General features: G+C 44.8%; 1 protein-coding gene across 3 annotated transcripts in view; it reads right to left on the bottom strand.

Moving 5' to 3' along the window:
- Positions 1–582: 582 nt before the first annotated feature.
- Positions 583–17,042, bottom strand: part of sh3kbp1 (SH3-domain kinase binding protein 1) — a 24,024-nt gene continuing 7,564 nt past the window's right edge. Inside the window, exons 3-19 of one of the 3 annotated variants that reach the window (XM_034572975.1) lie at positions 12,887–13,001; positions 11,750–11,856; positions 10,737–10,872; positions 10,521–10,600; positions 10,261–10,350; positions 6,033–6,102; positions 5,342–5,436; positions 5,043–5,138; positions 4,866–4,917; positions 4,713–4,784; positions 3,697–3,832; positions 3,518–3,588; positions 3,265–3,371; positions 2,939–3,076; positions 2,261–2,472; positions 2,084–2,147; positions 583–1,508 (exon numbers count right to left, since the gene is read on the bottom strand). In XM_034572975.1, the coding sequence (XP_034428866.1) occupies positions 1,470–1,508; positions 2,084–2,147; positions 2,261–2,472; positions 2,939–3,076; positions 3,265–3,371; positions 3,518–3,588; positions 3,697–3,832; positions 4,713–4,784; positions 4,866–4,917; positions 5,043–5,138; positions 5,342–5,436; positions 6,033–6,102; positions 10,261–10,350; positions 10,521–10,600; positions 10,737–10,872; positions 11,750–11,856; positions 12,887–13,001 (1,680 nt within the window). In that variant the 3' untranslated portion in view covers positions 583–1,469. The remainder of the gene's footprint in view (positions 1,509–2,083; positions 2,148–2,260; positions 2,473–2,938; positions 3,077–3,264; positions 3,372–3,517; positions 3,589–3,696; positions 3,833–4,712; positions 4,785–4,865; positions 4,918–5,042; positions 5,139–5,341; positions 5,437–6,032; positions 6,103–10,260; positions 10,351–10,520; positions 10,601–10,736; positions 10,873–11,749; positions 11,857–12,886; positions 13,002–17,042) is intronic. The other 2 variants (XM_034572976.1, XM_034572977.1) reach the window with 2 other exon arrangements.

Raw genomic sequence — 17,042 nt, 5'->3', positions numbered from 1 at the left:
AAGCAACAAAGAAAAAAGGATTTATAATAATGTTTTTGGTCCAGGTGAGTTGAAAAACAAAGATCAGCATGTTCATGTAGTGACATGTGCTTTTCTTGAATCTAAATTTGAAGCCTGGGCTCAGTCAGGTAATAAAACCTTGTTCTCTGCTTTTCTTTTATTCGTAAAAAGTACATATAAAGTATATTTTTAAGTATAAAAGTAACGGTTTGAGGATTTACACGGTGAAATGCACAGGACAATTTCTTGTAATCTCTATAAACAGATTTGGTTCACGTGAATTTACAGAATCTGAGGGTGACGGAGAAGATTCTGTGGCTGGAAGCGTCTGGTTTTTCTTGTCCTCAAAACGTAGGGATGTTAATTTGTTTCCTGACAAACTTTCTCATCTCAATTCCCGAGATTCTTTTTAGCCGTCAATAAATAAAGTCGTCCGAAAAGAAGTAAGTCACGGGAAAAAGTTGGCTTCGCCGTAAAACCTCAAAGTGACATTTTCATACACGTCGTCGGCTGTTGTCACGTTTGGACAGAATCAAGCTGTTTCCTTCATTTTCCAGACATTAAAGTGGAATCAGTTCTCTCATCTCACTGTGCTTCGAGAAAGTACAAACGGTTTTTCCCCCCAGAATGACAAAACTACTCATTTAAATAGCACCTACAGCGTCAGTACTTGTCATGTTGGTTAGATTCGATTCATGCTTGTAGTTTTAAACTCAATGTGTATTATGACACTAAGGGGGAAGAGAAATAACGCCCGTGTTGTCAATGTGCGATGCTTCACAGTGACCTGCCTGCAGTGTACAACAGAAGCATCAAACACACGGTGTGCAGAAAGTGTTTGTGTTTAATACTGATGCTAAACGATGTGCTTCAATTTGGGATTTACACTGAATCAGAAAACGTTATCCAGGCTGTTGAGGTCACATGACGTCACCTGGCAGGTCTAACACCTCTGCCCTCACACGGGTTGGAAAACAAAAGAGAGACACACACACACGCGAGGCAAAGGCCACAGAGTGGAGACAGGACGGCTCAGAGGTCGTCTGCACCTCCGGGCTCCGGATGTCCAGTCCCGACTTTCCTTCGCGCTCAGAAAACAAAAAGTACCGGCGAGGTTGCCACGACAACCGCAGCTCTGTTGCATCAACCGTGACCGTGGCGACGCACGGTGACGGGCCGCGGTCCGTCAGTCAGTACCGGTGGCACAGCAAGCTCTGGACGAGGATAATGGTAAACCGAACAGAGAAGCCTTTTAAAAAAAAATAAAAATAAAAGACGTAAACGCAGGATAAGGCGTGTGGAGGAGGGAGGTGGCTGATTCCATGGTGCTGATTGGTTTGCTGATGGTGATCGTGATGATCATTTGGCACAAACGTTTCCTCGGCCAAAGTGTCTCGACCAACAGTGAAAAATCTTTAGAAACACGTGGCCTCCGATGTGGTGATCAGATCAGAGGGATGCTTCGGTCGTTATTTCATCAGGTTCTTCTTTATGTGCTCTACTTCCATCTGTGAAACACACAAACAAACAGGCAGTTTAGCATTGTGTTCTTTATTTGTGTGTGTTTGTTCAACAGAGCCCTTTGGAGTTGTCTTGTAAACAAAAGTTATCTATAAATTATAATTTTAAAAACAAAGATGTGGATCCTTTAGATCGAACTCATTGCGTTTCCTTCCTGATAAAACAAATTAATAAAGAATCTCTCAATCCTGCTCAGTTCGATTCTTCTTCCCTGCTTTTGTTGGTGCGTTATCGCCACCTGCAGATCAGTGGAGGAGTGAGAAACGGGGGTGTATCATCATCTCGTGCACGTGCAAGCCCAACGTGCACGAGATGAACATAACTGCTCCGTAGTGCTGCCACAGGCCAAAAGCTCCACAGGGTGTTTTTATTTTAATCCAGTTAACATCTGGAGTTAGATGTATGGATAACAGAACAGTACCAACAAATATATATGTGTAAAACATAAATTATTATAATATCAGTCTATTTAAGTTTATTGCCAAGAAAATTTGTTTGATGTTTGTGTGTTGAACTGAAATATAAGAAATGAACCTGATAAACTCTCTTTTATGAGTCTCACCTGTAAACTGAGACGAATCTTCTTCTCCTCGTCCAGCGCACTGGACAACTGCTTCATCTCCTGCCTGACACACACACACACACACACACACACACACACACACACACACATATCATCAACCTGACATGTGACTACACACGTTTGCTCTCACTGTTCAGTATTGACGCACACACTCACCTGTGCTGGCTCTTCAGCAGTTCTACGGAGGTCCTCAGGTCTCTCAGCTGATTCCTGAGCTCCTCCACCGTCAGGGGGGTCAGGGGCGAGTGCCGGAGCTCGGGGGAGGGGCTCAGTCCTGAGGAGGAAGACGGGGAGATGGGGCGGAGGGCGGTGTTCGGCGGGGTCAGGACAGAGGGCTTGGCGGGCAGTGGTGCTTTACCGTCAGGGGCCTGTTCAAAAACAGGAAGAGCTTCATTAACCTGCTGGTTCTGCTCGAGTTTAATGTGTTTCAACAACTTCTAGTAAATGTGGGAATCTGAACGACTGCAATCAGTGAAACATACACGACTTTGCAGTGAGATTATTTTGTCAACGACCTCAAGAACAAACTTTCAGAGTAAACTTCTAAGACAACGTGGATGAAAAATCCTTAAAGTGCTGAAAACAATAGACTTTACTATAACTTCACAGCTACGACTGGAAAATGTGGTGAGATTGATTTGCCAGCACTTTTTTAAAGACGTTTCATTTGATACTAAAAAAGAAAATAACTGCATTTCTTATTCATTATCCACTAAACTCTTTTAGGTAGTTAAAAGTTTAAAGATTCTGTTCAATGTGCGGAACCAGAAAATCTGCAGCGTGGCGCCCTCTGCTGGATGAAACAAATAGTGCGACAGTGTTGAGTGGTCGTACAGGGATGGGGGGAATTCCTTTTCTCAGGGAAACGTCCACAGATCGGACAGGAACAGCCCCCGGCTCGTCCTTCCCTCTCTCCTTCTCCTTCCTGTCCTCCACTGCCGGGGGGTCCAGGTCGATACTGGACAGAGAGGACTGAGCGAGACAGAGAGACACGAGTTATTCAAACTCCCATCGTGACTGGGGTTATTTATAAATGACCATCTATTCACTAGATTAACAATGACAGCTACTTAAATAACTAAAGCTGTAGTGTACTTTTTGTTTCAATGACAAATATTTAAAATCAGCTGCAAAGATGCTCCATGTGAGGAGGCACTCACAGCTGAGATGATCTGTGAGCGAGGCCGGCGGTCCGTCACTCTCGGCCGCGTCACCGTGGGATGACTCAGTTTCTCCGCAGCTGGAAGCACGGCGTCCAGGTCCGCATCTGCACAAACACACATCACCGAAACACACACGTCTCAGTAGGTGACACACACACACACACACACACGTGAAGACAGAGCCCTCTGACTGTTATCCAGGCACCGTGTCCTGATCTCATTGGTCGATGCTCCTGTCAATCGCACTCACCGGTCTCATGTGACCTGTCAGGGGCAGAATCTGGTGTCGAAGCCCCGCCCTCTGACTTGGGGCTTTCACACCTGAGCAGGTAAACCATACAACAGCATTAGACTCCAGACGCTCAGGGATGTGCGGATGTTTTCTGTGTGTGTGTGTGTGTGTGTGTGTTTGTGCGAGTGTGTACTGACGCTACAGGAGGGGGTCGCTCAGGACGCCGCGGGGGTAGGGAGGCAGGGGAGGAGCTTGTCTTTGGGGGGAGGGGTTTCTTGGGAAGGTGGGATGGGAGGGAGGGCTTGGGGATGTCTCCGACCTTCGCCTCTTCACCTACACACACACAAAGTAACACAAAACACATGAAGATACAATGGAAAAACAACAGAAAACACTTTTACAAGACACATGAAACATAAACACACATATGTAGACGACGATGTGCGACTCAAACACACACACTCAGAACAAGGCGAGGGCGAGGAAGAGGAACAGCGATGATGGTTCGAGCTGCAGCAGCAAAAATGAACTGAATTTGACCCAAGAGGACGAAAGCAGGTCGAGCAAAGATGTTAAAGAAAAAGAAGAAGAAGAGGAACAAAGGTCTGGAGTCGCCCGAGGCTGCAGGAACGAGAAAAATGAGAGAGAGCCCGAGAGGACAAAGAGAAGCAGGACGGTGGCAGCAGTCGTGTTTATGAGGACTGTTAAGAAGCTTTTTATGAGATTCAGTTTCCCATGAAGAAGAGAAATATATGAAACAAGTGAAAGAAACTCAAATTCTGGCTTTCTATGTCCAAACTGCTGATAAATAATCAATTATCTAGGAAGTTTATGGTATAATAAGAAAATAAGAGGATTTGTTTTTGCACGAGCAGGAACTCTGGTGCCAGTTTTACAAATCACAGCACCGATAACTTCCTGTTGCACACAGACTGATGTTGATGCAACTTCTTCATTTCAAACTTTGTTCCGGATCAAAATGCTGCACGTGATTTTCTCTTCTGCTCTTTCACTTATTCCATTTGCACATTAAAAGCCAGTTTCGCTCATTGTCTTTGTGCTGTGAAGGAATCCAAGAAGTTTAAAGCTGGATTAGTAATATTGGAGGTTTGTTGCCAGATGAGCAGATAAGTAGGAAACCGTGAGACGCTGCAGGTGTGAGTTGAAGCGGGTCGCAGTCGGCTGAGCGGCACCACAGGGGGCAGAACTCTACCTCGTTCCTGGTCCCTCTGCGGCAGATGTTCGGGACGCTCAGGAGGAACCTTCCTGACCTCCGGCTTTTTCTCTACAGGTCAGAGTTTGCATTGTTTTGTTTGTTACACACACAAACACATGAGAGCAGAGGAGAAGGAATGACCGGTGTTACCTGTGGTGTTTTTGGCTGAAGGTGCGCTGGGGGGCGGCGGCTTCCTTGGTCTCTGGAAACGCACACAGACGCAGAAACATCAGAACAACACGTCAGGAATCCGTCACGTCCGTGAGACTTTCCGAAACCTCAGGACGTCACGGTAAACACACAGTTTCTCCAGATTCCGAAAATTACCTCCTTCTCCACCTCGAGCAGCTTCACAAAGTTGTCCGGGAAGACGCCCTGCCTCCCCCCGATCTCCCCCATCCACCAGCCTGCATCCGCACACTCCTGGACAGAAGACAAATCGTGTTTCTCAACCCGCACGAACAAACCCAGCAAACCAAATGATGCGCACACACACACACACACACACACACACACACACACACACACACACACACACACACACACACACACACACACACACACACACACACACACACACACACACACACACACACACACACACACACACACACACACACACACACCTTGGTGATGATGTTGACGATCTCTCCCTCTTTGATCGACAGCTCGTCTTCGTTTTGTCCATCGTACGGGAAGAGAACTTTACACTGCTCCCGCCCTGACAGCCAATCAGATCGAAGAGAGAGTCAGACAAGGACTAATGAGTAAAAGTGAAATCAAGAGGCTGGAGAGGAAGTTATTTTCTTGGTTTTGTGGTCACAGATCTGGTTAAAAGGTCATGGATCTTGATAAATCAGGGGACTGTGGATCAAGAAATGTGGTTCCATGGAGGGATGTGCTTTTTCCAGCCGCTGCACAAATCTTTAACATTATCCTTCACACTGCGAGGACGGGGCCTGAGCTCTATTGTGTCGCTCTGAACCATTTATGACAAAGAGCAGTTTAAAGATCTTGGAGTTTTCCACAAGCACCTGAATGCACCAAGAAGGGACCATTTTCAAAGGTGGGCCTCGTAACACATCTGTTGTTATGTTGTTAGAATAACAAACAATACTGTGTTAGAATGAGAGGAAGTGTTTTAACTGAAAGGCAGGAAATGATCTCAAATCTGTGGCATGCCGTGCAAAACAGACACAACACCGAAGGAGGTAAAAACCAATACATACATGTACATGTGTGGGAGGGAAATATACAAACTGTTTTATATCATATCATATCATATCATATTATATTATATTATAAAATCCAACACACCTTTAGTTTTGTTGTCAGGTTCTGTCTTCATGGTTTCAGGGGCGACACTCGCTGCTTTCCCTTCGTTGACCTGAAAGATGAACAGGTAGAAAAAAGATTTGACTTTCAGTGTGTGAGTGTGTTTGAGTGCTTGTGCAGCATAAGACGTTAAAGGAGCCGTTGTTTTTCCGGCTGGAGTGGATCCCTCCACGGTGTTTGTGGAACCGGGGTGGCTCCCACACACACACACACACACCAACACACACACCAACACACACACACACAGACACACACTCATTCACAGGGCCCGGTCTGTCCCGATCACACACACAGCTCTGTTCTGTTCGGGGAAGAAAAAAATAAAAAACTCCCACCCTCAGCGTCTCTCCTCTCTCTCTACACCCTTCCTCCTCCTCCTCCTCCTCCCTAATGAGACCCATGTGGTGCCACAAGCACTGAGACGTCACTTCAACATCACGGAGAGGATCACATGCCGCCGACGCCTCATTCGGCTAAATAAAGAGTTTATTGAGGCCGATGGTGATACAGCTACATTTAGCAGACAGATTAAAATGACACAGTTCTCGGCTCCAAAAAGAAAAATGTTTCCCCTGTGGATTAGTTTCTCTCAGACTACAGATACCTCACCCTAAACCGCCACAGCTGCCTACACTGTGCATCCTGTTTTACAGCTGTGTCACTGTACAACATCTCTCAACCTACAGATGCAGTAAAGTGTGAGCAGAGGCAGGAAACTCAAACAGGGCTGAAGGCTGTTTGGTGTCAGACGTTATGTCGTGTTCATCAGGAACGAATAAAAGAAAGATGAGAAAAGAGCTCTGGAGCCTTTTTTTAAAGTTCAGCACTTATGTCACTTGTGAGCACGATATTAAAAGAGCAGGAAACACATCATCAATCACGCTGATCTCAGACGTTACAGCATCTTTCTGGACATGTGGTTACAGACGAGGCCTCAATATTCCGGGTTTCATCTCCTGTCCACACTAATGCGGATATTTTGCAAAACAAACTTTCTGTTCCTCCGCGTTCAGCGACTCTTCAACACGCAAATTGAGTTTTAAGTAACTAAAACAGAGATGTTTTTACAAAGGCCCAAAGTGCAGAAACGGAGCGATTGTGAAACAATGAGTTGACTTCGCCCAGTGTTCCTTTGTGTGACGAGCATGCACCACAAACATCGACAACAATAGCACCTATACACCGGTCGACAGGAGAATGAGCTCTGTGGGGCGTGCTCACAAGCTAGAAAGGGTGAGACACTGGTCTTTTCTATCACGTACTGGAGGCACACCCACAGCAGGAAGGTTCTTGGTTCGAATCCCAGCTTAACCAGGGCTTTCTGTGTGGGGTTTGCATGTTCTCCCCGTGTCTGTGTGGGGTTTTCTCTGAGTTCTCCGGCTTCCTCCCACACTCTAAATACATGCAGATTGAGCGTGGACAGTTGTTTTTGTGTCTATAATTCAGCCCTAAGATACACTGACGACTTGTCCTTGGGAATTTCAGTCAACTGGTCCAAGATCATGTTACCATCTGTCAAAAGAAACCTCAAAAACTGTTGATGCATTAAGTTGTTGGGTATGTTTTGCCTTGAAAAGCAACCGTCTCACCTAAAATGAGAACACAAGCTTTTTCCTGTACACTCAGCTGGTATCAGGGCTGAATGACTCTGACTCACTTCTGCTTTTGTGAGTGTGGAGGCTCCAAGATGTTGAACACCGGCTTGAAAGTAAGTATCAGTATCAGTGTGCAAGAAATCAAAACTTAACCTGCACTTTGTGCATCTCTGCAGTGTGAAAACCACAACACGGGGGCTTGGAGCTGCAGACTGGCACGACCTTGCAGTTCAGTTACAAAGGTGACGTGGCTTCCCGTGACTCAGCGTCCCGGAAGGAGACAGTCACCTCCTCCAGAGCCTCGTTAGGGAGCAGGGAGACTCGTCTCACCATAAAGCAACATAACAGCCTCTCGCTCAGCAGGACAGGCTGACCAACATCCTTCAGAACACACACACACACACACACACACACACACACACACACACACACACACACACACACACACACACACACACACACACACACACACACACACACACACACACACACACACACACCTGCAGGTGAAGTAATTTATTTCATCTTCATTCTCTCTCTTCTTCAGTAATCAGCATTTCATGGGTTCTGCCTTAGTTTCATTTGGCTTCTCAGAAAATCAGGTTATGAATTTACAGTTACATCGTTCAGAGGCAGGTTTTTGTAAAGGTTTCTATTAAATATTGGATAATTAAAGATGATTAGATGAATAGTTTTATATCTCTTGATGGTACAAATGTGCTTATAAAAAGCTGTGCCTAGAGAACTTTTGCGATCTTTAATGTCGCTTTCAAACCTCTAAGCATTTGGGTGAATTGACCCTTTAAAAATGCAGATAATAGAAAGGTTCCCAGGATCAAACCAACAGTATCTGCACGGCCAGAGAAACGTTTGTGCCAAAATAGTGTAATGTTGTCATTGGGACATAATCTCTGACACAATATATTGACCATCAACAGACACAAAACTCTTCATACAAATACATTTTGTAATTTAAATAAGAAATCTAACCAAGAACGTGTGTGTCCACAAGTGAAAACTCCTTGAACTTCACTATCAGACACGTATTGTTTTCTAAGCAGCGTTTCAACGACCAACAGACACAGAACTCTTGTTTCTACATTCACTTCCTAGTCCAAATAAGAAACACGGACTTGATCCACCACATCCTCTCCACAACCTGAATGTCACCTCTCTGTCGCCCGTTCAGCAGCCGAACCACAACATTCAAACCAAGAAGGCAGCGAGAGACACAAGGATACAAATATATAACAATGAACAAAACAAAAAAACAGAATAAGAATAAAGACAGAAGGAGGAAGAGAATGTGAGAAAACTAGACCCTACCTTCCTCTCCTCTGGTTTCAGTCAGACAGACCGAGCTACATCAGCACAGGCGGCTGGAGACTGTGTGTGTGTGTGTGTGTATGTGTGTGTGTGTGCGAGTATGTAAACGTCAGTGAAAAACTGTATCACCTCCCTTCTCTCTCTCTCTCTCCCCTCCCTCTCGCTCTCTCTCTGTCTGGCCTGTGGAGCTCTCACTTCTGCTTTGCCTGTCTAATCCCTGCAGGATATGTGTGGTTGTGTGTGTGTGTGTGTGAACGCAGACTACTTCCTGTGCTGTAAAACTGAAACAGAGGAAGGGGAGGAGCCAAGGCTGGGACTTCCTTCCCTCATTACTGACTCAACAGGAAAATATTATCAAAAAATCTATTAGAAAACAATTTCTGTGTGAACAAACTTTAGTTCACACCCATTGTTTGGACATTTAAACATTATAAGGAAATTCTGGAGATTAACACCTGGTTTTAAGGTTCTGGTTGAGATTAGATTTAGGTTAAAGTACAAAATAAACATCTCACGAAAACAATGACTTCTTCCGGGGATGAAAGAAAAGAACAGGTTCACAGACATCACGTCCTTCAGAGCGGCAGAGTGTGAACACAACGACACTGACGGACATCTTGGCAACAAAAGAAGATGCAGTTTCTGGAAAACCCAGATAAGATTTCTGCCACCTTGACTCAGCCTCTGATAAGCAGAAGAATATTGGATGTCATGCTTTTCCAAGAGAACGACAAGCGATCAGATACCCAACGATTAGACCAACAACGCCGAGTTTGCAAGTACGTGGTCGGACTGAAGAAAAGCGTCAATCTCAGCGTCATTAAAGAAGGAAACATGCAGCCAAAGTGTTCAAGGACAAAAGCTCTGGGATAATGTTGACGCTCTTCGGGGGAGTTTTTGCAGAAAAGGCAGCTTTTATCAGACAACGAGGCAAAAAACCTGAAACCTCCTTCAGAAGCAGAATTCCTGAAGGAGCCGTGTTATCGCTACAGAGCTGCTAAACCCGGACAAAGTGAGTTGTCAAGTTTTCCTCTGTGGCCTGAGATGAAACAACAGACACAGCAAAACCGACTTTTGCCTTTTTTTATACATGGGATTCTTGCTGAGTTTGAGCCTTTGGCCCCATTTGAGCAAGTTGTTTTGGCTGAAACCAGCTGTGAGTAGCATCATCATCGTCATCACTACCATCTGACATCAGCTGCCTTGCCAAAGAGAAGCGGTTTCAGCCGTCGCATCAGAGAGACGAAAGTCCTCAAGGTCATAGATACGTCTTTATGTTTGTGACTCACCTTGTCGCCCTCCGAGTCGATTTCCATGGAGCGAGGTCTGAGCTTGATGGGCTGGTCTTTGAAGATGTCACCGAAACCAAACCCTCGGACCTAAAGAGGGGGATTAAAGATCAACTCATGACTCACTCGTTGATTTTTAAAGCTTAAAAATGCAGCTCTGAAAACTTCTGAGCTCGATTCTCCGTGGAGAGATTTAAGATTTAAGAGCTAAGACACGTAGCATCAGTCAGTGACGTCTGCTCTGCTCACGGCTGATTTACCTTCTTTGGCACGATTTCTCCCGACCCTGTTTCCGACCGACTGTCTCCTCCGTCACTTTCACTGCCTGGACTGTCTTTACCTAAACACACACACAATCACGCACAACAACACAACACATATCAGCTTTTTACATCACTCCTCTAAACGTAGATTTAAAACAATAACCATTTTGCTACTCGATGTCTCTTCCCGTGATCTGATTGGCTGAGACTCACTCGAGCGACTGCTGCGGAGCTCCTCCTGCGAGGTGGCCGTGTCTGTGTCAGACTCCGCCACGACCACTCTGGTGAAATTGGAGGGAAACATCCCAGTCTTGCCGTGAAGAAGCCCCTCCCACCAGCCCTCCTCCACCTGAACACACACACACGGACACACACACATGAGAAGCAGATTCAGATGGTGATGTTCAGGTTTAGTGTTCGTTTACTGTAAAGTGTGAAAATTAAGCCCCACAATTGTAGGAAAGTTTTCAAAAACAGCTATTTTTTTATCGTAAGAGCATTTTTCTTTCAACATATTGTACCAATACTCTCCCTGTAATGAAAAACATACAAAAAATCTCGTATTTATTCCATATGAGGCTGTTATCGTCACTTTCAATCTCAACCTTCAGGCCAACATTAACGAAGAAGTCCTTGAAATGTTGTTAAAATAACAACTGGACAACCTGATCTCCTGAAACACATTTTATCTGATGGGACTAACAGCTGCAGAACATGTGCTGACAAACTGTTTCTTCTGGTTTTAAAAACAGAACAGAACGTAGATCAAACACAAACAGATCATCGCAGGGATGCAACCACGACTTTAACACAAATACATGTAAAGGGATGATTGAGAAATAAGATAAGAAAAAACAACACATTCAATTCAATGTTCGCAAATAACCATATATAACAAAATACCTTTAAATAACTGGATTGTTTTCTCGGTGTTTCTCTTTATGAAGATGCTGGTGTCGAGTGTCTTCTGCTTTCTGGACCGTTTATTTACTGTCTTCCTTGTTTTTGTGTTTTTTTGTGTAATTGTTCTTGTATATTTGTATTTATTCTGTACTTGTGCTGCTTTAATACATGGATACCTACATTATCTGTTTCTTAAATTTAATTGTAATAAGAATTATGACCACAATATGAATATACAGCTTGTCACTGCCCTCTAGTGGACAAATTCGACACAACCATAATGCATCTCAACAAAGAAAGTATTGAATGGAGTCCAGTCTCACCTCTGTTATGATGTCAATGACGTCTCCGATTTTCAACTCCAGCTCGTCCTCATGCTGAGGCACGTAGCTGAACGCAGCTTTACACCTCCGCTTACGGATTTGCTCTCCTGCAGACGCACACACACACACACACACACACACACACACACACACACACACACACACACACACACACACACACACACACACACACACACAGAACAGGAGCTCTTACAAAAACATATTTATGGTGCACATGTGACATAATTGCCTCCCATTCTTTTCTTGTGGTCTCGTGGCCACTGAATTATTAAAAGGCCTCATGGCTGAGGACGCTGACCCTTGACCTTTTCAACCAGGGCCCAGTGTAACCAGCGCTGACACTTAATGCCTCTCGTTGGCCTTGCAGTTGTTTGTCTTTCACCCATTAGTCCGTTCATTAGTCTGCACATTAGCCTTGACTCATTCCACACCAGCTGGGCCCTCGTGCCGTGCACTGCCTCGTTTGTCCACAAGGGGTCGTCTGACTTTATGTTAGATTTCAAGGACCCATGTTTCAGTGTGTAAATGCAGTCACAGGAACAAACTGAGACTCTTTTAGGAACTATGATTTAAAAAAGGGAACAATAAAAGCATAATAAATAAAGTATGTGGTCATTTTGCATCTCTGTAGTTGTTAAGCATCTTTTGTATTCACTTAATGTCTTTCAGTGGTCGTTTTGCATCTTTTCATACTTGTTTTGTGTCTTTGTGTTGACATATTAAGTCCCTTTGTGGACATGTTGTGTCTCTTTGGGTTATTAAGCCTCTTTTGTGTCTTTTTGTGGACATTTTGTGTCTCTTTGTTGTCATTTAGCATCTATTTATAGTTGTTTTGCATTTTTTTCTAGTTGTCTTGTGATCTTCATTTGACTGCTCGTCAGCAGTCACTTACCGCACGCCTCCCCTCTGACCCCACCCCTGAGGACGTGTGTGTATAGTACGTGTGTAGTATGTAATACATGTATATGTAACCATGTTTGCAGTAGAAAGGTGAGGAATGCTTGACCCAAATCCCTCCTGACACTAATAGGATCAATGTTTGAGCCTGACGACTTAAAGCTGCCTAACGACCGCTGTGTATGAACGTACGTGTCCGGGTGTAAGAGCTGCGTTTACCTTTCCTGCCCGGCCGCACGCCGGGGTCGGACACGGGGCTGGCCCGGCCATTCGCCAGGTCAGACCTGATCATGCTCGCTTGTCCTCCATCCCTCTTCCCCTCTTTCTTAATCTCCTGCAGAGAGAGGCGGACGAGAGGATTAGATGAGGAGGAAGAGGAGGGGAGGAAGGACGGTGGGAGAGATGGTAGGAGAGGTAAAGAAATACAGGTTACAGAAACAGAACAGGGGAATTAGAAATGAGAAAGTGATTTTTTTTGATGATCACACTGACGACGATGATTCATTTACCAGCAGGAAGTAGAAACTCGTGCAACATCTCAATGCATCCTGATACTGATCTAATTAAACACATGTGACTGATCCACATGAAACAGATTCTTTTGACGATGTCAAATTACAAACACAGTCACATCAATATCTGGTTTCATAGAAACAAACTTCAGTTACAGTGAAGTTTTAAGACTTTATTTCTTTCTTTTTTAGGTTTTGGTCAAATCAGAACTGTGGAATCAGATGAAGAATCCGCATCAGAAGGTTTTAGAATTCAAACATTCATTAAAACGTGGTGGGAAAAGTTCATATTCGAACTGTAATGACCTTTATGATTTAAAAAAATAAAGTCTTTCATAATAATGGCTTTTACGATGTTATTTACGATAATCAGTTCTGCCAAAATACTATAAACAACAATATCAGTACGTTTGATCAGTATGTGTTTATCGGCCCCGTGCAGACGGGTCAGATGCTGCGGTGGAGCGTCATGACGTCAGGTGACCCTCTGTGTTCACCTGCAGACGTCCAGCGAGGAGCTCATAAACACTGTGCTGGCACAAAACCCACAAACTGCTGCTGTGACCACAACTCTCGTTTCCGCTCACCCACGCTCCGTCCCCATGACTTTCACTTGCATAGTTAAGAATCACAAGACGACAGCATGACAAACTGATCAAGAGGAGGAGAGAGAGAGAGAGAGCGGCAGGCGGACAAACACGCCGAGCGACAGGGCAATCCACAAACAGACAACAAACACGGGGAGACGCACACAAATGAAAACACAAACACACACACACATTCGCAGTAAAACTAGACAGGACGGTTCACATCTATCCACCACATTCATCATGACATTGTTTCATAAGCTCTGGCCTGTGGCGAACGCAGCTCAGTGAGGCAGACGGGCCTGGGTACACTGACTCACAGAGTCTAACCCCTCACACACACACACACACACACACACACACACACACACACAAACACCCACACCCACTGGCTGTGATCGGCCTGGTGTGGCGTGAAAGCCTTAATGAACCACAGAGATCCAAAAATATCAAAGAGAAGAGACGTCTCCCGGACGACAGCCGAAGCTCATTTGAGGCTAAAGATTTGTTTTAGGAACGTGATGCTGGAGTTACAGCGATTTTTATATAAACCAACGTAGAGAGGTGCCTTCACATTCCAAGGAGTGGAGGAGCCAATTAAAATCTGACGTGGGGTGTGTGCACTCCTCCGCCGACAGGAAGTGGCAGATTAAAAAGTGAAGGCGGAACAGAGACGTCCTGAAACATTTGAAGACTTTCTTTGGCTTCAATGGCGAGAAACCGCTTAAAAACAACGTGACACACGTTGGTTGAAGCGTTAAAGAGGATGTTGACTGGAACCACAGACACTAAACACATTTTGTTTACAGCGTCCATGTTTTTCCCACATTCTGACTTTAATTTGATCTGGTGTTTTATTTGGATCTGCACCAAATTGCACATTTTTTTTCAGTGGGGCATGGACAGTGTCAGCTGCAGGAGGGAGAGATGGGGGGTTGTGGTTCGGGGAATGTTGCCAGGGATTGACTCTCTCCCCCTTATCAGCAGTGCTGGGGTCACACAGAGACTCTCCGGTCAGACCGGACGATGGATTGAAGACCTGGAACAACAGCCGACGTGGTCTGTGTAAAGTCCAGTCAATAAAAAAGGTTGTGTGGAAACTCAAGCGTCCAGGTGTCTGCCACTGGTTGCAGAATCACTTGTTACACACACACACACACACACACACTCATAGATATCAGCCCCTGACAACAAAGATTATTTTCATCAAGATCCATGAATTATTCTCTGAGACATTGAGGAAAATGTTGAAAAATCTCGCTGAACAAACGATTCCTGGATCTTCTCCGTGATCTGGATCCGTCCAGTAACTTTGCGTCATCTTGTTGACAAACATAGAAACACACTGGTGCATTTGATGTTCACCTTATTGACGTTTTTAAGAAAAAAATAACAGCCGCACAGTAACTTTCACACGTGCCGGTAACTCAGCTCCGCCTGGTGAACCAAACAGGCAGATACTACTAACCTGCTCACGTACCCTGGACCAATCAGCAGCCTGCATCGTGGCCTCGCTACAATACAAACCAACCAACAAACAAATATAACTTATAACTTCGTACATCTCACTATCAGCTGTTGTAAAGTCCGTTGGACGAGTGAATAAAGTTGCACAACAAAGACGCTGTTTAAGAGGGTTAATAATTCTTGCAACACTTTTCCTTTGCGTTTCACAAGTTTCCTTTTTATAAGCTCGCTGCGTTTCCTTCTGCTTCCTCTTTCTGAATGTCTCCGAGTTCCAGTTTTATTTTGTGTCGTTTCTACGAAGGTTAATGTGTCGCACACTGTGGGCGTCTGCTGCTACAGAGCCTTGTTTCACATTATCTGTGACTGGGCGAGAGAGAAGGTCAGAGGTTCGGCGAGAGGAGCCGCACAACCCAGTGTTTAGCATTAGAGCCGCGCAGTGTAAACTACATTCTTCGCTGTCAGGCTTGTACACATGACGCAGACAAACACACACACACACACACTCCACACAGTGTTGTGTACATAATGCAGGTGTTTCCTGTTCACATGTGATGAATCGCCTCGTCTTCCTCCCCTCGTTTCAGCTGCGTTTCCTTTAACTCTGAGTTACCTCCGTATCCCCACAGGAGGAATTGCAGTGGAGCGTGAATGCAGTCCAAGTCGTAACAAAGGCCTCGGCTGCAGGAACGGTGCAGTGAAACCACACAATCATTAGTGTCTGGTTCCAAACTCCCACGTCTTAATTATTTAAACAGGCGACCTTCGTGGATAACAGATGGATTTTTATATTTTCTTAGGAATTTATGTTTAAAAAGGCCAAACAGCTCGTAAACACCACGTCTAACTCATTAAAAAGGAGGCTGGAGGCTGACAAGGGCTCGCTGTGGTTTATTTTGCAGATTGGTGTGTGAAGGGTTACAGTTTCCATGTGTCATTGCATGAAGGCTCATTTATGCTGCCATCACGTACCGCAAGAAATATACGCCCGAGAGTTTCTGACACCAACAAACACGAGGACCGGTGGAGGAGGTTGTGATAACGTAACGTAATTTCGACACCAGGGGTTTCTTACCAACTCTCCTCATCAAAAGGTTACACCAATGTTTATGGTGATGTTACTTTTGGCAACATGTGTGATTTCTGCTTTCGGAAGACGTGCACAAATATAGGTAGAAGGTTCAAGCCATTTCCGTGTATGATTCTAACGGCATAAATTACCCTGTGTGTGTGTGTGTATGTGTTTATTTGCTCTAAATGACGTACATACATTCTATATATCGCCGCTCGAGCCAGCTCTTCTGCACTGTGGCTGCAGAATCAATGTCTGTTTTCCTGGTTTTACATTGACACTGCATTAGCCTACTTAACAAATGGCAGATGTCAGGGAAAGGTGACCCCAGTGGACAGAGAAGGTGTATTGATGCACTCACAGAGAATTAGCTGCACTTCTCCTCCGCCCGACACAGCAATTCACCCCAATTCAGCTCATGGTCTTTTGTTTACAGACTAAAACATATAGATTATGAAAACATGAGCCCACAGACTCCTAAGAGGCTTCGTACCCCTCCCATAGAGCAGTGGATCCAAAGCTAGGGGTTGCGACCCCTTGGGGGCGTCGTGAGGTGATTTCCAGAAATATAATGAAATTAAAAAGCATTTAGAAATAGCATATTTGAACTAAAAGATATTGATCTTTTAGTTCAAATCATAGAGTTTCCATAAATGGCCTTTGCAGCTCCACAAAAACGAAGCCAAAATATCCTGGATATGGGGGCCACCATCTTGTTCTGCATTTGGAGCCAGAACTCC

This window comes from Hippoglossus hippoglossus, chromosome 20 (genome assembly GCF_009819705.1).
Source record: "Hippoglossus hippoglossus isolate fHipHip1 chromosome 20, fHipHip1.pri, whole genome shotgun sequence".
Lineage (NCBI taxonomy): Eukaryota > Metazoa > Chordata > Actinopteri > Pleuronectiformes > Pleuronectidae > Hippoglossus > Hippoglossus hippoglossus.
The sequence above is the reverse complement of the archived record's forward strand: the minus strand, read 5'-3'. Positions and strand labels throughout refer to the sequence as shown.